At 61.8% G+C, this 21867-nt stretch overlaps 1 protein-coding gene across 2 annotated transcripts; it reads right to left on the reverse strand.

Annotated features, from left to right (window-relative positions):
* Positions 1 to 21867, reverse strand: STXBP1 (syntaxin binding protein 1). Of its 2 annotated transcripts, XM_075772896.1 has the most exons (20): positions 21607 to 21816; positions 10144 to 10193; positions 9910 to 9991; positions 9082 to 9158; positions 8788 to 8866; positions 8333 to 8436; positions 7379 to 7527; positions 6898 to 6982; positions 6569 to 6699; positions 6042 to 6149; positions 5864 to 5924; positions 5168 to 5233; positions 4925 to 5005; positions 4659 to 4797; positions 4337 to 4446; positions 4081 to 4182; positions 3176 to 3261; positions 2701 to 2855; positions 1584 to 1707; positions 1 to 298 (listed from the first exon to the last, which is right to left on the reverse strand). In XM_075772896.1, exons 1-19 carry the CDS (start codon positions 21641 to 21643, stop codon positions 1598 to 1600), a joined length of 1812 nt encoding a protein of 603 aa, XP_075629011.1. In that variant the 5' UTR covers positions 21644 to 21816; the 3' UTR covers positions 1 to 298; positions 1584 to 1597. The 2 variants fall into 2 exon arrangements, with proteins under 2 accessions (XP_075629011.1, XP_075629012.1); XM_075772897.1 differs by lacking the exon at positions 1584 to 1707 and having other exon boundaries at positions 21607 to 21867.

Below are 21867 nucleotides of genomic sequence, written 5' to 3' on the forward strand. Positions count from 1 at the left end.
TTTTCGTAAGATTTTTTTTTTTTTTTTCCCCCGGCTGTTATCCCCTCCCTGTGGATAAAATGAGATGGGGAAGGCATCGGGAGGGGAGCGGGGGGTCAACACAAGAACAAGAGAGAAAGCTGGGCCGGGCTGGGGCCGGGAGCAGGATCGGACCCCGGGCTGGGCGCCCGGCAGGGAAAGTGAATTCGGCATCGAGTCGGTGGCAGCGTTTCCTTTTAACTGCTGCTTTCTTCCTCTGTTTTATTGAGCTTCTTCAGCGTGTCCAGCAGTTTCTGTGGGGTGAGGATGTGCGTGGACCCTGCGGGGGCAGAGGAAAAGGAGGGGGCGTCAGCGATGGCTTTGGGACCCCCCCGTCGCACCCCGGCCACTGGCCCCCGCTGTCCCCGGTTCCCCCCCCTCCCACCTCAGCGAGGCCTTACCTGGCGGCGACGGCCCCGCGCGCCGGTGGAAATGCTTGCGAGAAAATGTAAATCTATGGGGGGGAGCTTGGGGAGAGCGCGGATAACGGGAAAGGAACGGAAAAGGAGAAATGGAGATGTATGGAGCTGGGGGGGGGGGCGGGAGGTGCCCGTGCAGGGGGGTCGTGGCCGGTGGGATCGCTCCCGGCCCCGTTGGGGACGCACTGGCCGAAAAGGCAGCGGGGTGGCATGGGGTAGGGGGTGCGGGCAGGCAGCAGGCAGGGGCCGGGCACCGAGGGACCTTCTGCAGGTCCCCAGGCTCGCCCCCGGAGCATCGCTGGGTCAAAGGGGTGGTCGGAGGGGAACGGGTGGGGGGGGAGGAGGAAAAGGGCTCTCGCCTTCTGCTGCCCCTTGCTCCCTGGTTGCCCGGCACGGTGCCAGCGGGAGCTCCCAGCCCCGCTGCCCACAGCCCGGTCCGTGCCCCCTCGCAGCCTCCCCGGCTCCGCGCAGACCGACACGTGGCAGCGGGGGGATGCCACAACGGGTCACACCGGTAAAACCGCTGGCAGCTTAACCCCCAGCGTGGATTTTGGGGGTCTGTAACATCAGGGGGCTCCCGCCCGCCCGAGGGCACCGAGTGCCGCAAGAGCAGACCCGAGCTTTCCCACGGACTCGGGATCTCAGCCCCGTCGCAGCCCAGAGCTGGGGGGGGATCACAGCGGCGCCCAGCCTTCGCCGTGGGGGACGAGAGGGGCCAGAGCCGGGACAAGCGCTGGGCTCCTCCCTCCGCACCCACTGCTGCCCGCTCTCCCCTGGGCACCGATCCCCCGGCCCTGTTCCAGCCACCCGCCCCGGGCAGCACCCCGGGGTGCTCCAGCCCCCTGCCCGGCCCCGGGATGGCTCTGCCGGGCAGGCAGGACCCCGACCCGCCGCCCCCGGCCCCAGCAAGGGGGAACTCGTGGCATGAAGGAGCCGGCCAGGTCCGGCCGAGAGACATGGCAGAGGGATGATGGAAGCGGCGCTGGATGCTTTTCCACCTGGAAGGAGGAACTGCAAGCATTTTCGTATCCGAGAACCAAATGGAAACGAAACCCAAAATAATAATTAAAGAAAGGAGGAACGGAAGAATCAAAGAAAACCCTTCGGGGAGGAAGAGTTTCTTTTTCGTTAGTAAGCTGCCTTTACTTGGTTTCTTTGGCTCACTCCATTGCTGGAGCCTGATCCTCAAATGATACCCTAGTAGAGTCCCTGAAGTCGGGGTGCCTCAGGTCCATGAGAAATTTGGTGGGAGTGAGAATGTGAGTAGAACCTGCGGGAGAACAGAGCGGGGCTGACGGCTGCGCCAAGACACCCCCCACCCCCATTTTTCGGGGCGAGGAAGGACGCGGTTGCCACCCGGAGCATTGTAGGCGCATGCAGGGGATGGTCCCCGGAGAGACGCGGGATGAGATGGGCAAAAGGTGGGATGGAGCCGGGTGGCCGTGGTGGGTCTGGGGCGGGGGGCACACGGCCGGCGGCTGTGGGAGGTGACGGAGAGGGGGCTGCTGCCCCCGGGGGACTACAAGGAGCAGGTGAGATGCCAGCAAGAGGCTCTACCAGGTGCCTCGGGCAAGAATCCAGGGACCAGATGAGACGGTGAGGGGCTCCTGCCCCTGCCCTACAAGGTGTGTATCCAGCCGTGCTTCCCCAGGGAAACTTTAGGGGACCTAAAAGCTCCTTGCTAACATCTGGCAGGGCTTCCACCGTGTCCTCCATGCCTGACCCTCGGCTCCTCCGGGAGCACAGCCGGGCTGCTGAGACTGAGTGCGCAATGCACGCTGCACGCGTGCAACAGGAAAACGCATCTCATTGCATTGCGCGTGCAACAGGACACGCAGCGCGTGTGCAGCAGGAAAATGCATCTCCAGTTGCACGCGCAGTGCACATCGCGGTTGGCATGCGGTGTTGCACGCCTCTTTTTACTTCCTTTTTTTCTCCCTGTAACAACCCCGAGGATGAGTGTGCAACACGGGTGTGACGGGAGCAATTCGAGCTGCAAAACCCCTTCCCTTTCACCCAGCTCTGCGGGAACAAAACCAGCCAGGGAGAGGAAAAACGGGAGCAAAACTGGGGACGGGTGGAGGGACATATCCTGTCCCTGGGGTGGGGGACAAAGGGATGACGCCAGGTGGCAGGAGAAAACCTTTCCAGAGTTCCAGCTCCCGCAGTCATCTGGAGCCAGGAATTTGCGGGATGGCGGAGGGAGCATGGGATGAGCAGCCAGCGCGACGGGGCGCAGCGTCCGGCCCCGGCTCCCACTCACCTATTAGCACTTCCCACTTGCCGCTGGCTTGCGTCACCTCGTAGGCGCAGCGCATCTCGTTCATGCTGACGCCGCCCAGGATGAAGATGATGAGGCGGGGGCCGCTTCGGTACTCGCCGGGGGCCTTGTTCTTGTGCCAGTGGCCGTAGCGGGCACTAGAAAGAGGAAGAGAAGAGGGATGAAGGACGGGTAGGAGGATGCTCGGCAACAAACTGTGCGTTGAATTCACATCTTAAATAATCACACGTTAATTAGGTCTCAAATTGTTGCTAGAGCAGGTAAAGTCCAGCTCTCCAGCCATGAGAACTGCTCTGTTACAGGGGGGGAAACTGAGGCACGGAATGCCTGAACGACCGCAGAGCAGCTCACACACCTGCTGATGCGCAGGGCCCCTCCGGGCAGGCGAGGGATGGACGCTACCGGTGATATACGTGCCAACGTATAGGGGCAGGGCGGGGGGGCGCGGGGGACCCACCTGACGGCAGTGGTGCTGAAGGAGGCGGAGGAGCGGGTGGAGATGTACGGGTAGTGCTTGGTGTCCAGCTTGTCATCGATGGCGTCCTGCGGGCACAGAGCCCCGGGGGGGTCAGCAAGGAGCCGGGCCCCTGGCCCTGGAACCGCTCTGCAGGGCTGGGCCCAGGGGATCGGCCCGACTGCGTCGGGATTCGTTTACATCCATCTGCATTTGGAACGAGTCGGCCCCGTTCCCACAACAGGGTGCACTGGGGGGGAGCAGGGTGCTGCTCGGGGGGGGGGGGCTGTTCCACAGCGTGGGGGGGCTGCAGGGCAGGGTAGGGGTGAGGCTCGCCCCCAGCACGGGGTGCCTGTGGAAGTAGGGGTGGGGGGCAAGGCTGGGTCCTCTTCTGGGAAGCTCAGGGGCGTGAGCGGAGCTGGAGGCTTCACCCCCGTGATCCACCCCCGGGGTAAGGGACCTCAGTGGTGGAGGGTCAATGCCATCGGTGAGATGGTGGTGAGATGGTGGTGCTCTGTGCAGCCCCCTCTGGTCCTGGGGATGAGGTTTGGGGGTGCCTAAAGCCATCCTGGGGGGTTTGCACGGACTGTGGGAGAGGAAGGCAAGAGCTGGCGTTACACGTGCCTTTGGAAATCAAGGGAGCCGGGGCTGCTTGTCACCGGTGCTGGGAAGCAGAGGTGGCACTGAACTGCAGCGAACCCACTCGGGGCCAGCATGCACGTGGGGGCCGGGAAAACCTCCCAAAACATCCCAACCTTGTTGCAACTGGAGGCAGCGAGCAGCCTGGAGGGCACGTGTCGGGGAGAGGTGCCAGGGTTTGGGTGGAAGCACCCAGGTCTCTGCAGGTCCCTTCCCGGGCGGTGCTGAGGTCCCTGCTCCGTGCCCCATCCCTGTCCTTGCTGGCTCACCTCCATGATGTCCTTAATGACAGGGGTCCATCGGGAGAGCTGGTAGGTCTGCTCGCTGATCCGCTCCTTCCGCTCCGGCTTGCTCCGGCGGCGCAGGGTGGACTGGGCAGAAAGAGCACAGGGACACCCCGAGTTACGGGGGCTCCCGTGGTGGGACCGGGGCCACCCCGGAGGGGTGCTGGGGGCATCCCGAGGGGGTATGTGGGTCCTTCCGAGGGGCAAGGAGGGCCATGGGAAGCGGGAGGTGGACACTCACGTCTGTGATGATGGGCACCCCGAGGTGGGCCATGTTGGTGATGATCTCGCTGTCCTCTGCCGGGATCTGAGCGTGCTGGATCAGCTTGTTCAGGTTCTCCTCGGTGATACCTGGAAATGCAATGGGGAGATGGTGTCCACTTGAGAAATGCCTCCCGGCAGGGACATGGCCCCTCCATCGTCACCTTAGGACACTTGGCTTGGTGGTGGCTGGGGAGCCAGGGCTGAGCTTTTTGATTCGACTTATCTTGGCCAAACCCTGAGCTGTTTGCCAACGAGCTGCCTGCACGTCTCGCCCACCCCTGCCTAGGTGTCCTCCTCACCGTTCTTCAGGAAGATATAGAGCAAGATGATGCGGATCTTGTCGTAGGTGCTGACATTCCCATCCAGCAGGATGGGGACGATGGCCCTCATGGGGTCCTTGATCTTCTCACCTTCAGCATCGGTGCCCATGGCCAGGTCCTGCAGAGACCGCACAGCTCATCACTCCTCCACCCATGGCTCAGTGCTGAGCTGTGGGGCAGGAGCTGCCGGCCCCAGTTGTCCCCGTGGGGATGTGGGGGGGGTGGGGGGCTGGGGGAGCTGGTACCTGCTCAACTCTGCAGAGCTTGTCCACCGTGCCCTGGTAGTGCTTCATGCAGTCCTCAGCCAGGTGCAGGTGGGTCGAGTACTGGGGAGACACAAGGGGTGTGGTCACCACTGCGGTGCTGGCAGCAGCCGAAGGTCCCCGTGCCACCACCCCCCAGCCTCAGCCCCTGCCCATGGCTGGGGACTCTCCGGGCACAGCTGCCATCACCCGCTCCTCTGCAGACACCTCCTCCCCTCCTCGTACCTTGCTGAGCTCCTTCTGGTACTGCGGCATCTTCTTCAGCATCTGGGACAGGTCTCTCATGGTGGTCTGCGAGTGAAGGGGACATGGTCACTCACCCTCAGGGACTTAGGGACCATGAGCAAAGAGGGGATGACCCCACCAAGGACTTCTGTTCCCCATGCGAGTCCCTCACGGGGGTTTGGTGACGCCTGCCGTGGCACTGCCGGGTCTCCTCTGGTGCGGCTGAGGGGCAGGGAGGGGGTCTGCAGCTCTGCAAACTGGAGTGCCAGGGGGAGAAATCCCCCCCCAGACCTTCCCCTGGGACCCCCGTGCACTTGGCTGAGGGTGAGATGGTGCTTTCAGCTTCTGGCCACTTCGACATCCTATTTCCAGCGGGGTCCCCTCACCGCCACCGACTCGGGGTCTCCGCAAGGGAACGGGCCGGGGTCAGAGGCAGCTGCTGTGGAACGGGCACGGACCCCGTGCCAGGGGAAAAACAAACCCCGTGGCGCAGTGCTCTCCCAAGGCACCACTTCCCCAGCCCCAGGCGCAGGGCTGGCACCCCACGGTCATCTCCCCCAGTCAGGGCCCTGGGCACCCTTGTCCCTTTGCAGAGGTCCCCACCAGACATCCCCCAGGAGACTCTTCCACCGTGTGCCAACCCGCGCTGAGCCCCCCGGGTGCCCACCCCCAGCTCAGCGAGTGCAGTTGGGTCACCTTATCGCCTGTGTTCATCCTCTTGCTTGAAGAAAACTCCTTCAGGGACCGGGTCACCTCCCTGGGGAGAGGAGGAAGATGCAGCCATCAGCAGGGAGGGGACCCTAACAGCGGGGTGGGTGGCAAAGCTGAGCCGACATCCCACCCAGCCGGCAAACCGCCCCACAGGGACACTCACTGGGACACCTCGGCGATGTGTTTGTGGCGCAAGGTGACCCACAGGTCATCGTCCTCGTCCAGGAGAACCTCCTTAATCCGGGCTTCCCCGATGCCGCTCGTCTCGTACCTGGGAAGAGGACCGGGGGTGTCACGGTGGGGATGGGGCTGGGGGGCATGTGGTCCCCTCGCTGCCTGGGCTCTAGGGAGGTGGGGGGACATGGGGGGACATGGGGCCTCTTCTTGGCTCCACCAGTAGCAGGGTGAAGTTACTTCAACTCACTCTCACATCTTGCCTTCTTGTACCCCACAACTGCTAAATCTTGGGAGGGGGCCAAGGGCTGAAGGCTGGAAAAGCCCCTTTTGCATCAATCCTGCCCATCACACCTCCTGCCAGGCTGCAGGCAGGAGTGGCTTCTCCCAACCAATGACTTGTGATGGATGGAGGGATGCTGAGGCTCAGACTTCATGGCTGAGCTTCCAACTCCCACTCGAGGGCTGGACTCGTGGGGCCCATTGGGGTCGTGGGGACAGGAGCACCGAACTCACTTGTAGACGTCGTTCTCGATGGGCAGCAGGTCGTAGCTCATTGCCTGGAAGGTCAGCTCATGCAGCACTGGGGAAGCAGGGTCAAAGCCACGGTCCAGGATGAGGAGCTGGGAGCGAGCCTTGTCCGGACCCTACAGAGACGGGGGAAGCCGTCAGCAGCAGAGCCAGGGGCTCCTCCAGCCCTGCAGGTGGTCAGGGGAAGCCGAGGCCATTTTGGGGTCCCCGCATGGGGTCTGCAACTGCCACGTGGCGGAACTCGAGCGGGACTTTAGGAGTGAAGCATCACCCAAGCATCCTCCCCTGGGGCTGCCGGCACCGTCCCTGCTCACCTCGCCCATGGTGGGGTCATCAGCCTTGTAAGCGTCCAGCTTGTCCTGGATGAGCTGCGCCAGCATGGCGTTGTCCTTGTAGTCCCTGGAGGAGGCAGGAGGAGAAGTCAGCTCCCCGGGGCGGCTGGCTCTCGCCAGCGTGGGATGGGGAGGAGCTGCTGGTTTCCCTGTGCAACATCCTTGGCTCATGGGAGAGGAGGGACCTGGGCAAGTTTTGTTGCCCATTTCCACCTCTCCTTGGGGTGCTCTGCTTTGCCTTGGTGCCACCTGGATTTTAGGGTCCCAACCTCCCCCGCTCTGCAGACCATCTTCAAGTCTGAGTCTGTTTTTACACTGAGCACGGGTGTCCGTCCATCCCACCGTCTCCTCCATCCTCACGCCCTCACCAGCACCAGACACAGCACGGCCCCACGCTCGGCACGGCCCCAGCTCCGTCACGCTGCTGGGGCAGAGGGGGGGTTGCCGACGGCGCTGCCCTTACCCCCTGTACCGCACGGCCGGGTACTCCTTCAGCGTGGCGCACAGCGTGGCGATCTGCTCTGCCAGGCGCTCCAGGATCGGGTTCTTCATCTGGGCCTTGTGGGGGCTGTAAAAGCTTTGGAAGGAGTCAGCCGAATCCAGGGAGTAAACCTGGGAGGTGCAGCGGGAGGGAGGTTAGAGGGGATGTACTGAGGGATGTCCAGAGGAGACAGGCCCCGCAGGACACTCTGGTGGGTTTGGAAACCAGATTCAACCCCAGACGAAGGTCCCCAGCCGAGCCTGGGACCGGGCAGCAGGAGCTCAGTGATGCTCAGGGCATCCCGTGGCTGCCAGCTCCGGCCCCGGCTCCGCGGTGCGGTCCCTACCCACGTGCAGCCACCCAGGGTGAGCAGAGGAGGCGGGAGACCCCCTGACCACAGCAGCCACCTGCTCCCAGGCAGGGAACCAGAGACCCAGGGACAACTGGGGACACGCTGCTCCCTGCCTGTGCCACCAGTAAAGACCAGAAGCCAATTTGGCTGCATGTGGGGATGCCAACAGGTCATCGTCTGCCTCTCTGTCTCCCCAGAAATGCTGAGGCTTGAAGGGTTAATGGCACCAAGCGGGTAGCGCCATCTGTCCCTCCCTGTCCCCCTTGTCCCCACGTCCCCATCGGGGCAGATGGCACGGGGTCGGCTCCCCGCTGCCCTTGGCTGGGGGGTGCAGAGCCAGCCAATGTGGCTGCCGGCACGGGGCCAAGACACGGCGCCTGCTAAATCCCCTGCGGCGGATCAGCCCCGAGACTAATCGAAGGAGACAGGGAGAAGAGCTGAGCGGGAGGCGAGGAGCCGGCCGGGGGAGAGGGGTACGAGGCTGTTACACAAACCCTGACAGGCTGGAGAAGGACCCGGAGCATCCCCCATCTGTCCCATCCCCTGGACCACCCCAGCGGGGACGGTCCCCAGCCCAGCCTCACCTGGGACTCGGAGGGGAGGAAGGCAATGTTGATCTCCGTCAGGGTTTTGATGACCTTGGCAGCGCGGGATTTCACCAGCTCATTGAAGAGGGCGTCAGGGCAGGCTGCAAGGGGAGGAGGAGGAGGGTAGAGCTCAGCATCCCCGCAGCCCTCCATCCCCGCTTGCTTGCACGTGTTTTAGTGACAGGGACCTTCCCTCCCCTCCGATGCTTTCCTGGAGGGCTGGCTGCCTGCAGCGCCTGCCCTGGGGCGCAGGGATCTGGCCGGCCGTTTGGGAGCGGGTGATGGAAACCACCCGTCGGCACTTGGAGCCGCCCGGTGCCACGGGCAGGACGGGGCTGTCGCCCCACGGTTTGCTCTTTCGCCTTCTCTGCTACCCGGGGGATGTCAGCGGGGAACTGGGGGTCCGGGGTGCCTGGGCAATGGGGTGGGGGCCGTGACCCCCAGGTACTCACAGTCAGTGAAGAAGACGTGGGCAGCTCTGTACTTGGAGGTGGGGGGATCCTTGAAGTCATTGATGAGGGAGTGGATGGACTGCAAGAGAGGAGGGACCAGCTGGGCTGGGCACGGTGGCACTGCGGGCACCTCGGCAGGGTCACCCAGCGCCCTCCCTCCTGGCACAGGGGAAGCTCCGCACCTCTGGTCCACCGCCCTGGCGGCACCGCTGGCCTCGCTGGGGCCAGGATGCCATCCCAGGGTGGGCATCCCTCTGCCTCCCCCCAGCCAAAGGCAGGGCCCCACATATTCACCTTCTCAGAGGGAGTGATGAGATAGACGGCCTCCAGGCTGGGCAGCGGCTCCCGACGCTTGTTGATGTCTTCCACGACTGGGGGGAAAACCAGGAGCTGTGGCGGGGGGGGGGTGCAGGCGGGGGCACTCGGCTGCGCGGGGTGGTTGGATATCCCACGGCAGCACGGGATCAGCCCTGCCAACTGCATCCAAAACGTCCCCAGCCGCTCGCTTCTGCCCACCCAGGAGCCAGGGCAGGGGCTGTCCCCACCCTGTCCCAGCACCGTGGTGCCCCGCTGGGGCTGCGTGTCTGGGTGCCCGGCAAGGTCCCGGGGGGGGCGGGGGATTTGCCTGCGTGCTCCCGTGCTGCTCTCGCCTTGGTTTATTCTCACATCCCTCCGCTGGAGGGGACCACCCGGGGGGTGATGCTCTGGTGGTACCCGGGCTGGGGCAAACCCCCGCTGCCCCAAACCCCTCCCAATGCACTGGGGTTTCCTTCTCCATCCTGAGTGCCGCAGCGAGCTATTTATAGGGCTGACATAAAATAACACCTGGTCTCCTCCTTGGACTGAGACACTGCCAGGAGACAAGGTGTTCGGGCTCCTCCAGCCTCAGCAGGCAAGGAGAGAGGCTGTGAAACGTCAGCCTGGCACCGAGACAGTCGTCCATGAGCAATGGGAGGCAGCGCGTCTCCATCCCAAGAGGGATGGGGCTGGGTGGGGGCCGTGCAGCCGCCTCGACTGGCTTGTCCCAGCCTGGAGATGGCTTTGCGGGTCCCCTGGTACCGAGGGAGGTTTTGCCCTTCCTACAATGAGGTTTGTGAGAGATGGCTGGGACCCCACACTCACTTGTTATCCCCTCCGTCATGATGTCGGTCATCTTGCAGCAGGAGGAGAGCATGCGCATGCTGAGCTGGTCCACCACCAGCACCTGGGGAGAGGGGCTGTGAGCCGGGGCCATGGGGGGCAGCCAGGGAACTGCCCTTCCCCACCCCTTCCCCACCCTCGGGGGGTCCCTGCCCACACCTACCCCCACCCTCCTTCTCCTCCTCCTTTCCTGCCCCCCCAGGGTTTGGCTCTCACCTTCCACTCGCCCTTCTTCTTCACTTTCCGGATCACATCATGCATAATCTCTGCAAGAGAGGGAGCGTGGCGGGGAGATGAGCACCCCAAGTCCCCCCCCGCCGGGATGTGAGCACCCTGGGGCCCGTCAGCAGCAGTGGGGTCTGTGCCGGGGACACCGAACCCCCCACCCGTGTGCCCCACTCCCCCAGTGCCTTTCCTGGGGACGTGGGGAGGAGATGAGGGGGGTGGTTTTGGGGTACCCAGGGAGGGGCGGTCACCCCCAGCCCTGTTTATGTCTTGGCACTAACAGACAGAGCCCATGCCGGTGGGGAGCTGCGGGCTGGCGGAGGGTCGGGGGGTCCCTCTGGGGAGCCGGGGGGCCACCCCACACATCTTGGCCCTAATCCAGAGCACCAGGAAAACAACAGCGGCTTAAGAGCTCCTTTTAGAAACAAGAATCAAGCAGCCTGAGCCTGTTCCTTGTAATCCCCCTCAATCCCATTTTGCCTCCCGCGGGCACTGGGCTTACGCAACCAGCTGGGGTGGCAGCACCCGCGGGTCCCCCTGCACCCCAGGGACCCCTCGGGGCTGAGGCCACCCCGTGCCCATATTCCTGGGCACAGACACCCCACTTCTCCCCGAGGGGTGCAGGTTAAAGCCATGCGAGGAGGTGGCCCTGGCAGCGGGATGGGGACGTCACCTTTGGGGCCGAGTTGCAGGAAGGTGGTTTTGAACCTCACCAGAACAGGTACTTGCCCTCCTGCCAGACACACGTGCTGCCTAAACATCTGTGTTGGGGGATACGAGGTGCCCCCAAACCCCTTTTGCCCTGGGGTATGAACCATCACCCCTCGCGGAGCAGGGACATGCTGGGCAACTGCCCGGCCAAGCCCAGGGGAAAGGGTCTGCGTCTGCGAGGAACCACACCACGGCCCCCCCCTTCTCTCCCTCCCGGAGGGTTTTGCTCCGACCTTCTGGTTCCAGAGACAGGGATGGAATGCTCAGTTAAAACTCAATTAAGAAATTATTTGAAATTAGAAAATGCAAAGGTGCTGGGAGATGGAGGTGAGGGTGTCACCCTACCTGCCCCAGCCTTGGGACCCTTCCCCCATGGGAGTGACCCCAACGGCGCCAGTCCCCCAGGTAAAGCTTGACTTGGGTTTATATGGGGCGGTTCGGAGCCCAAATTTGTCCCTTTTTTAGGCTTGAGAGAGGGGACTGCCCTGGGAGCACCCAGCCCTAAAAACTCCTGCTTGTGGGTGATGCTGAATTTGGGCAAACCTGCCCACGTTCCCTGCTCCCCCACCCGCTGGGGATTTGCCCGGGTACGAGCGGCTCGGGGCCAGCCGGGGCCTCGCAGCCGCCCTGCGCCGCATGGAGCATCCTCACCGGGAGAGCAGGCGGCCCTGCCAGGCTGGGCACGGCCACGGCCCCCCGGGGGGACGCTCCCCGTGGGTTTCCCCACACTGCTGGGCTCATTCACCGTACTAGCACCCAAATCACCCTGCGGTGAGAGAGGCTGTAGCCCTTCCCGGGGCACTACGGTAGGGGCTGGTGCCAGCAGAGATAAAATGGGAGCCCGTGAGCATCGCTGGTCGGTCTGTCCTGCTGTAAAACTTGGAGGCAGCCGTGCCTACCGCTGCACATCCATCGCCTTCCCAGTGACACCTGCCTCAGGGGAGCCCCAGAATGGGGCTGGCCGTGAACCTGGGGTCCTGCCTGCCCCTGGTCACATCCCGTAACCTCTCCAGCGGTAAAGGGGGTGCGGGGCACCTCCGGGCCAGGGAAGGGGCGATGGAGCATAACTGGGTACAGACGGTCTGTGCCCCTGAGCCCCCAAGCTGGATGCTGCTGCCGGGGGGGGAATAGCTGCTGCCTGCACCCATGTGCACTGCCCACCCGAATCCAGGTCACCCACGCAGCAAAAAAGTGAAGTGGGAATGGTCCTCCACCGTGGGCAGGAGCCGGCAGCGAGGGCTGCCTGCGTGTGCCCGGTCCTGCTCTGCGGTCCTTCACCGGTGCAGGAGTGGGGCTGTGAAGGATGTGCCAGCGCATCCCTCCTCTTCATCACTCCCGTTTGGCTCCTTCCCTGGAGCAAGGCTCCAGGAATAACGGTGCTGTTTACAAGGCAGCACAGCACGCACGTGCCCTCCGTCCCACACCAACAACCTCCATCGCAAACGACGGGGAGTAAAGCACAGCGGGGCCGTGACGGTACACTACATGCCGGGCGGCAATACCGGCCAGGAAGGGGTCAGGGTCTGGCTGTGAGCAGCCAGAAAGAAACCCTGCCTCGGCGATGAAAATACCGCTTTGCTCTGGGACCGGGAGGGGAAGGAAGGAAGGAGGCTGGGAACGAGCGTCCTGGGGCCAGGGGAAGGTGCTGTTGGTGCAAAGGTTCCCGTGGCCGGCTGGCGCGGTGCTGCCAGCACCCTCCGTTTGCGGCAGTGAGAGGGAGATGCGGACCCAGGACAGAGGAGCACGGTTGGACTTGATCATCTGAGGTCTTCTCCAACCTTACAGATTCTATGATTCTATGAAAAGGGCTCCCTGAGGAGCGGCCTTGGCCAGCCCCGAGCTGCTCCTCAGCGGGGCAGCCACTGCAGGGGACATTTTGTGCTCAGAGCCCAGCTTTGCGGGGACTCTGTCCTGCGTGGGTGCGAGCTGAGCTGGATGCGTGCGACAGGGCGAGCGTCTGCCCGGCCGTGCACCTCCCAGCGCCAAAAGTGCTGTCATGTCCCCTGGCCTGATCCTGGCACCAAGGTGCTGGGCCTCCCAGAGCTGAAACAGGGCACCTCTGAGGGTGACAGCTCTGAGCTTGGGGCACCTTGGTCAGAGATGGGCACGCACGGGTACCAGGGGCCAGCCCTGCTCCCAGCCTGCTGCAGAGCTGCCCTTCCCTAAACCGATGTCCTCTCCTGCCTTCCCACGGGTCAGATCTGGCTGCAAAGCTAAGCAGCCTCCAGGTCAGCTCTTCCAAGCCAGCTCGGAGCCTGGGCAGGGGCAGGAAAGAGGCAGATCCACAGAGCATCCTCCAAAGAGGCTCCGGGGCCCTGGCAAAGCACGGGAGAGCAGGAGACAAACCCGAGCAACAGCTTGAGATCACAGTGTCCTGTTTGGAGGAGACGTGGCCATGACCTGCACCTCCTAGGTGTCCTTGCAGGAACTATTAAACCCCCACGTTAGCGAAGAGTGGTCTGTTAGCGCTCGGGTGGACCAAGAGGGCAATGTTAAATGATGTGGGTGGCCAGGGCTGGCACAGAAAGGGGGAGGATGTGGGAATTATGAGGTCAAACGGTACAGTCCAACAGGGTACAGCTGCTCCCTGGGGCTGTTCTGGCTAATGTGGCTGCTAGCAATGGAGCTGGGGCCATGAGACCGAAAGCTTGGCCAAGGCCAGAGTTGAGAGGACACCCAGACCCATCCTGAGAGCAGGGCAATTTCTCAGCAGCCCCTCTGGCAAGGGCACATCTAACCAGGAGAAGGGATGCCAGCATACACGAGTCATCCAGGATGAGCAATGCCAGGGAAGGCATCCTTGAGCCAATTCCACACTCAGTTATAGGATCAGCAAGAGACTCCCAGGAAAAACAGCAGCTCCTCTGTTCCCCGAGGTCCTCCAGTCAAGCCTGGACACCTCCCAGGAAGCGGTGCTCTCACATCTCCACATTAGCAGGTCAGATGTTGCTGCCTGCGTCCCCAGATGGTCTGGCCAGCCAGAGCTTTTGGGCTCTAACATCAGTTGGTGACTATCAGAGTTGAGCTTTTCATCCTGGAGATAAACCAGGTTTCAGGAGAAAAAAATGTGTATACATATCTCATCCAATGCCTTCAATACTTGGCTTGTCTGGACCTACCACGCTGCATCTGCCTCCTTCAGGCTGGAAGAATTTTAATTACAATTTCTACCGAGAACAGACAATACAGGCAGCTCTGGACTTGTCCTCCAATGTAGAGACAACGTTGGTGCCTATGGCCAAGGAAGCACATCTCACCCACCAATGGAGGACCTCCAGTGCTCTTGAGTAATATGGTCCTAAAAGTGCAATCATGCAGATGACGCGCTCGAGAGCAACCACCTCTCCCAGCCCATCACCTGCAGTTCGGCTTGTTCTTGCGGTGACACGTGGCATGAAAATGACCCACTGCATTGTTTTCAAGCAGGGCCAGAAGCTGGTGACATGGTGGCCTAGTAGGACTCGAGCCCATACGTCACTCCAAGAAGCTTAGCCTGCGTTATTTATACCGAGCTGGCCGGGCAGCCTTTCTCCAAGCCTGCCTTGCCTCGCTTGCTCACGGCAAAAGCAACCAGCCCCATGTCTTCAACTGGTTCTGGGGGAAGAGGGACCAACCCTGCTATCACTTGTGCCCACACCGATAAAGCCATGACCAGCCGAGACAAACTCTTTTTGGGATGTGCCATTACCCTGCTTCAGAAAGAGCCTGAAACCTCATGAGCAGCCCTGACCTCCACCGGTCAGTGGAAGCAGTAAAACCTTGGCCACCACGCCATCCTGGAGCACCAGGACAGGCAGGGGATGCTGCGGCCAGGGGATATTTCTGCTCTAGCACTGACCCAAGCCCGGCCTGTGCCAGTAGCGATGGCCAAGCCCTTCCCTCCTGGAGCAATGCAGGAGGCCAAGCACCTGCTGCTCAGAAATGCTCCTTTGCTGCCACGTCCCAGCACCTCACGGGCTGCACACCTTGGCCTGACGTGGTAAGGGAGGATGGAGTTGCTTTATGGATGGGCAACAGGCTGTAGGAATTGCCCAAGGTCCTACAGGAGATGAGTGGTCCTAACTGTGGGCTTTTCCCTGTCACAAGCAGGGCTCAGTCCTTTCACTCCCCTCACGTGTCCTCCGTTTTGGGTTCCAAAATCCCAGAGCAGCACTGGAGAGCTGGATCACAGAACTCCACAGTGAGGTTTGCTCGAGACCCACTTCTAAAAAGCTGTCATGCTGCATCTCCAAGACGAACATGTTTGGCTTTGGGTTGGCTTGGCAACTGCTTTTTTGCTGGTTCATTAAGTAATTGCTTAAGACAGTGTGAATGTTACATAGATACAACCACGTTCGAATGTAGAGCACGTATCTACCTCAGAACATCCTCAGTCAGGGATCTCCAGGTGCCAGTGTACCATCTCCAAGCAGTCCCCAATAAAATAGGTTTCCTGGACCAGAGGATGGCAGGAAGGTCATCAACCCCATTCAGGACATACCGAATAACTTCATTTACAGGAGGCAAAGCCTAGCTGATGTCCTTCGGTGTGGCTAAGAGCCGCCTCAGGGACAATTTGAGTCTGGAGACCACTGTGTCCGCATACCAAGCATGTCTCAAACACATGCTCTCCAGCAGTCTGTGTCCCAAACACCTATTTTTCTCACTGGATTATTTCTGGTGCCCACCCAGAAGACCTCAGCCCTTCTGGAGGACACATTCCTCATGTAGGAACCTGCTGGCGGTGCAGCCCAGGTGCCATCTAGCTGTGCCAAGTTCTGCATGGGCAGAATTGCTCAGGCTCAGCTTCATCCTTCCCTCCCCAACCTTGGATGAGGTGGACTTTGATATTTTCACATCCAGAGCAGCACCGCACGTCTCCCTCACGGCCGCTGGTGAAACATGCCACGTGTTGAAGCCACGCCAAGCAGTATTTGTGCTAGTCTGGGGAACCACGCAGCGCTGCTTTGCTGCTGGGGCTCTAGCTTCAAGGATTAGTCATGGTAATCATAGTAACCTGTGATTAATTCCTCCTTTTCCTATTTGCACTGCTCTCATGAAGGATGTACATATTTATACCTGCCAGCCAAAGCCACGGGAAACCTGCATAGCCTAGAGAAAAGGAGGACAGAGACCTGGAGGTCTTGAACTCTTTTAGAAACTGAATAACACACCCAAAAGGAAAGAAGGGAAATGAAATGCAGGATCACACCCACGAATCACTCTCATTGACTGCGCTGGAGAAACATGGTGACATTCACGAGGACTTTCACTGCGGCATCCCTCCTGGCACACTTTCCTTGGGTCTGCACAAGGATCTGGGAGTTGAGCAGAGCTTCTCTGTTTGGGGAGAGTCAATGGGCCAGACTACCTGGCAGACCGTGCCAGGTCCCTTTTGAAGGCATCACCCTTCACTAACACTTGTCCTCTTCCACCAGGCGTTTCCACCTGCTGTAACCTGGCTGTCAGCGGCTGTAGGTGCTGTTGGTGTAGCCAATTTTGGCGATGCTTCAGTACCAAGAGGAGCCAAGAGCTTTCCTGCAGCAGGACAGCATGCACAGGGTGTCACAGTGTCCCAGAGGGGAGGTGACCCTCTCCCAGGGGTAAGTCACGCTCTCCTACGTCTGCGGCCGTGACTTTCTGAGCTGGTTCTTCTCTGCCTTGAACCAAGAGGGAGCAAAACACCAACAAATTGGGGCTCTTCAGGCTCGGTTCAGCAGGAATCCAGGCTGGGCTGGACTCCTGTGCCCACATGAGCTGAGCTGGTTCAACTCTGAGTGGTCTTTGCTGCTCCCTTAGTGGCACAACGTCAAAACATCTGATGGGCTCCATAAATGACCCTATAGCACATGTGTTAACGTACGTATGTACACATTCATGTGTTTGTGTGTGTACATGGGCAAAATGGAAGCCCACAAATCAATGCACCTTCAGCTTGATCTATTTTTGCACTCTCCAAAACATGACAGCCAAGTTCTTTCCCGCACCGTGAGTTGGTGGACACAGCATCTGCTTCTCAGCGTGCAAATAAAAGGCATGTGACGATGATTCTCTTTTTAAATGTGTTGATTTTGTGGGAAGAGGGAGGGAATCTCTCCTGGGACAATTTTCCTGAGACGTACAGGGGAATTAGATCCAGACCTTACTTTTTTTTAAGAGGGAAAGAGTTTAAGTCCTCTACATCAGTGGTTTTTTCAACCTTCTTGCACATGCAGACACCGGTGGGTGGATAGACCTGCCAAAGTGAGGTTTGTCATTCTTGGTAACCTTCCATGGTCACCTACGGGCAAGTATTTCTCAGCCCCTGGTGCAGACCACGGTTTGGAGACTGACATTGCCCTGCACTGTGTGGGAAGATGAGCCCTGAATTTTGCATGTATTTTTTCAAGCTTTTCCAACACAGAGCTGATGTTGGAGGCGAGACAGACTCTGGTGACAGGGCTAAAGGCCCCAGCAGAGGCTTTGCCAAGCACCTCTTCCTGTACCCACACGTCGGGCAGGCAGCACTGTGCCGCCCTTGAGACCCCCCAGAGTTGGGGATCGGGAGGGTGGGCTGCCCAGGAAGCGACTGGCTTCAGGGTCTGCTCCCACCCACGGGGGACAGGGCACAGAGACCCTCTCCTCCTCACCCAGCCACTTCGCCAGCACACCAAGATCCTGGCGGGGCAGGAGGCTCTGCCCCCGTGCAGGCAGGAGGATGCAACGTGCATCCCTGCAACGGTCCCACCGCGACCAGCCAGTCCCGTGCCCTTCACTGCCTCCTCTCCCTCCGCTCGGCAGAGACCTTGCCCGACCTGGCTCTGGGGCAGCACACGAGCCTCGTACCCTGGGATGGGCTTGGAGCATCCTCAACAAGCACCATCTGGCCCTCGAAGTCTCCCTGTGCCCCTCAGCAAAGGGGTGGTGGGAGCGGTGAGGTGCCCCAAAGCAGCCGGGGTGAGTCACATACCAGCCACCCAGCAGCAGGTCCCCGGGGCCCCCAGCTGTGCCCCCCAGCTGGCAGCAGGCCGGCAGCCCTGCCCGTGCCTCCTCCCTGTCCCCAGAGGGGCAGCACGGCACCTGCAGCTCCGCACGAGCCTGGGTCCCTGAGTCATCACGTCCCTGCAGGGGTGGACCCTCGAGAGGTACAGATGGGGACACTGAGTGACATGGTACGGCAGTGAGTGCTGTATGTGGGTGCTGAGGACCCTTCAGACCTTGTCCAGGCAGGATTTAACCATGGGGCCCCTCGGTGCGGCTCTGGCAGGCAGGCACCCGGGCACAGGTCAGCTCTGCGGGAGGCTGCATAGGCAAGGATGCTCCGTGGGAGGATCAGCTAGTGTCCTGGGGGAAAGGTGTCTTCTTGCTGTCTCAGGAAGGCAGCAGGGTGCTCCCTTATCCCGGGGCCGCTCTGCTTCTCCCATCTGTCTGTGACAGCAACGGGAGCAAAAGGAAGCCCTTGGGGAGGTTCCTCTCCCCTTGCAGGTGAAGGGATCCAGGGGTTTGCAGACCCAGCACCAGTACCACCGCTGCGCGCTCCCAGCCCACCACGGCGGCAGGCACTGCACAGGTGACACCCTGCAGCACGGCCTGTCTTGCCTTGCTGGTGATGGTTCAATGAAGTAAACCCAGCCTCCTCCTCCTCCTCTCCACTGCAGGGTGCTGCAGGAGAGCGGGGACCAGGCTGGGCAGGAGAAGCTGAGGGCAGGCTCTCCTGAGAAGATCCAAGGAGGCCTTGGGGCAAGAGAGGATGGGAGGAATATCCACGTAGCAGGGGGTTAGATGAAGATTTGGGGATGGGTGTCCTCAAAGGTGAGACCAGCTCCCATGCTTGGGTGAGATTTTTCTAACCAGCCCCAGAGCAAAGCGACTGGTTCTCCAGTCACAGAGGGAGCAGAAGACACACGGGGAGGACCTGGTCCTTGAGCATCACCTCTGGGGCCGAGCACACTCAGCTCTGACCCCGGCCAGATGCAAGCGAGTCCTGGAGGGATGCAGCCATTGCTGCTGGATACTGCAGGGAGGCGCAGGGACAGCCCCCCCAGCACGCACCCCACGGATCTGGGGGGTGACAATCCGGTTCTGCTCATCTCCCGCAACACTCACCCACCTTGTCCCCCTGCCCACCTCTCCAGGGGCCTCCAAAACCTGTCTTGTTATGGCACCAGCTGGTCAGAAGAATAATCCGGGTCTGGAGGGAAGCCAGGGCAGAATGCAGCTCTGGGCGGGGGGGCCTGCTGGAGCGAGCCATGGCAACACGGCAGCATCCATCCTTCCTTCCTTCCTTCCTTCCTTGGGAGGAAGCCCAGCCGAGATACCCTGCCCCGGGGTCAGCCCCAGGCTTGGACCTCTTGCTCCTTACGAGCAAGCACCTTCTCCTGCAGGTAAACCTCAGGGAATCCCTGCCCGAGAGCAGGCTGGCGCAGCGAGGGAGAGCTGGGGAAATCTTGTGCCAGCCGCATTGGTGCCCGGGGAAGGGGGAGGTCTGGGCACTCTGCAGACTGGTCCTAACTCCGGGGGAGCAGCTCCAGCTAAAAACAGCACCACAAGGCAGGAACTGACCCACCAAGACCAGGAGCTTCCCAGGGCAGCCTGAGGAACACCTCCAGCCCCGGCGGAGGGGGGGGGGGGGCTGGACCCTGCAGGGTTGCTCCTCCGAGGGCCCCATCCCTCGCTCCTATGCAGCATTTTGCCTGCACAAACCCTGCTCTCTCCTTCCAGACACCCACGCTTCCCCGGTAGCCCTGCTATAGCACCGATGCCCAGCCACCGGTTACCATTTTCAGTCTGGAATGGTATTTTCCAGGGAAGAACAGAGCAGTTTGTTACTAAACCCTGAAGGGAAGGATTGAGCCCGATTTCCATGATGCTGCCTTGAACCCCTGTGTGTCTGTGTGTGCTCTCTCCCAGCCTATTCCAGCGCAGAGACAATGAATGAAAATAAGGGACACGCAGTGGCGCTGGTCCCTGTCCCCCCTTTAGCCGAGGGCACTGGATGATCCGGCTGGGGCCCTGCCTGGGGGGTGCGTGGGTGGCTGGTCCAGCTCCCCCCCCCCCCGGCTGGGCTGGGGGCAGCCCCTCTCCCCAGTTCAGTTGCGAGACGACCAGCCCCCCCCCCCCCAAAAAGAAACCCCAGCAAGGCACAAGAGCCAACCTCCCCCCCTCCCCAAAGCTGATCCCGCAGCAGAGGAACACCGGGGCATTTCCCCACCTTCTCCCTTTCATTTTGCAGCTGCCTGGGCTCTAACCCCCAACGCAGCACCCCAGGGTGCCGGGGGGGGGGGGGGGCAGGGATGGCGCAGCCCCCCATCCCCGGGGCAGGGGAGGACTGGGAAGAAAGCAGGGACATCAATCCAGGGGGGTATCCCCCCCCCCCCCCAAATCACCACCCACCCGATCACACCACCAGCCCCGGCCGCACCATCTGCAGCCTGCGCGGGAGGGTTCCTCTGCACAACGCGGCGGCTGCCGGAGCCACCCCACCCGCGGGGATTTCACCCACGTACACACAACCAGCTCCCCCCCCCCCTCCAAAAAAACCCACCGAAAAAAACCCAAAAAAACCCGCCACACCCCCACCCCCCCCCCCGCCCCGGCTGGCCGCGATGCCACGGAAATAAATCGTGCGAGAGGAGCGGGGAGGGACGAGAACGGCTTTTCATGGCTGCGGGGAGCCCGGGGGAAGTCTCCACCGGTTCCTGCCGTTTCTGCTGTTGATTTAGTTATTTGTATAATGCGGAGTTTTTCGCTTTAATTTTGCTACGGGGAAGGGAGCCACCACCACCCCCCCCACACACACCCCCCTCCTTCAGCCTCGGGCGTTTTGGAGAACACCACCCCCCTCCCGCCATGGAGCCGTTGCAAATATCATCTTGCAACAGCCGGGGGAAGGAGGAAGCGAACCCGGGGCTGCTCCGCTCCCACCCGCCTGCCCCTCCCCACCCCGCAGCTCGGCCGCCCAAAATAGCGCGGCAGATCGCGACCCCAAAGGGCGCAGAAATGCCCGGGAGGGAGAGGGGGGGGGATTGCGGGAGAGGGGGGGGGGACACACACGGGACACGGCCGCCCCGGGAACAGGGAAGCGAAGTCACGTCCGGGAAAATAAGAAAAAAAAAAAAAAAAAAAAAAAAAAAAAAAAGACCGTGAAAGCGGGATTTGCTGCAGACAAAGCCGAGAGGGGCCCGGCCTGACACCGCGGCGGTGCTGGGGGGGGGGATTCTGCACAGCCGGACATCTCTGTCCGCCCCCCCCCCCCAGCTGAGACCCCCCTGATGGAAGCGGGGGGGGGGGGCGATTGGGCTTTCCTGATTATGCTCTGATGGGGCGGTGGTCCTTCGGGCACTTAGGAACCAGAGGCGGGGGGGGGGGGGGCAAGACTCGAGCGCCTGTCGCTTCCCTCTTTACCCCCCCCCTTTTTTCCACCGCCCCCCTTCTCCTCCCCTCAGCACTGCAGAAAAATCTCAACAGCCTCAACACCCCCCGCCCCCAATTTAAACAAATAAAACCCAGAGGGAGACAGAAAGCGCCGACACCCCCCTCAGCCCCCGGGGCCGACTTGTCCCCACGTCCTGCCGGCTGCCCCACGGGGGTGTCGCGTCCCCGTCCCGTCCCCCCCCCCCGCCGAGCGCTGATGCCACCCCGAGGGTCCGTATTGCGCATCCGCAGCATCCCCCCACCCGCGGAAAAGGGGAGCCGGCCCCTGGCCAGTTTCACCCCCCCCGGCCAGTTTCACCCCCCCCCCCCCCCGCGGGGTGCGTAAGTAACGCGGCCGGACGCGGATCTTACTTTCTCCCACCACAGCCTTGAGTCCGATGGGGGCCATGGCTCCGTGCCGGGGGGGTCCGCAGCGGCTGGGGAAGGATATTGGGGGGGGGGGGCACACACCCGCGCACACAGCCGGGCGAGGCTGCGGGTGGCGGGCGCAGCGCCGGGCGGCGCAAGGATGCGGAGGGAGGGAGCGGGGGGGAGAACGGGCGGGGGGTGGGGGGGGGCAACGGGCTCCGGCGGCCGCGGCGGGGCTCAGCTGACTGCGCGGAGGGGAGGGGA

Source organism: Balearica regulorum, chromosome 20, assembly GCF_011004875.1.
Source record: "Balearica regulorum gibbericeps isolate bBalReg1 chromosome 20, bBalReg1.pri, whole genome shotgun sequence".
NCBI classification, from domain to species: domain Eukaryota; kingdom Metazoa; phylum Chordata; class Aves; order Gruiformes; family Gruidae; genus Balearica; species Balearica regulorum.

Excerpts from the sequence above, each read along its gene's own strand:
- STXBP1 (XM_075772896.1), bottom strand. The coding sequence starts at position 21,643 with ATGGCCCCCATCGGACTCAAGGCTGTGGTGGGAGAAA. Across the intron at positions 8,437-8,787 it reads CCACGTCTTCTTCACTGACT|CCTGCCCTGACGCCCTCTTC; the intron begins GTGAGTACCTGG and ends CTCCCCTTGCAG. Across the intron at positions 3,262-4,080 it reads TCATTAAGGACATCATGGAG|GACGCCATCGATGACAAGCT; the intron begins GTGAGCCAGCAA and ends CTGTGCCCGCAG.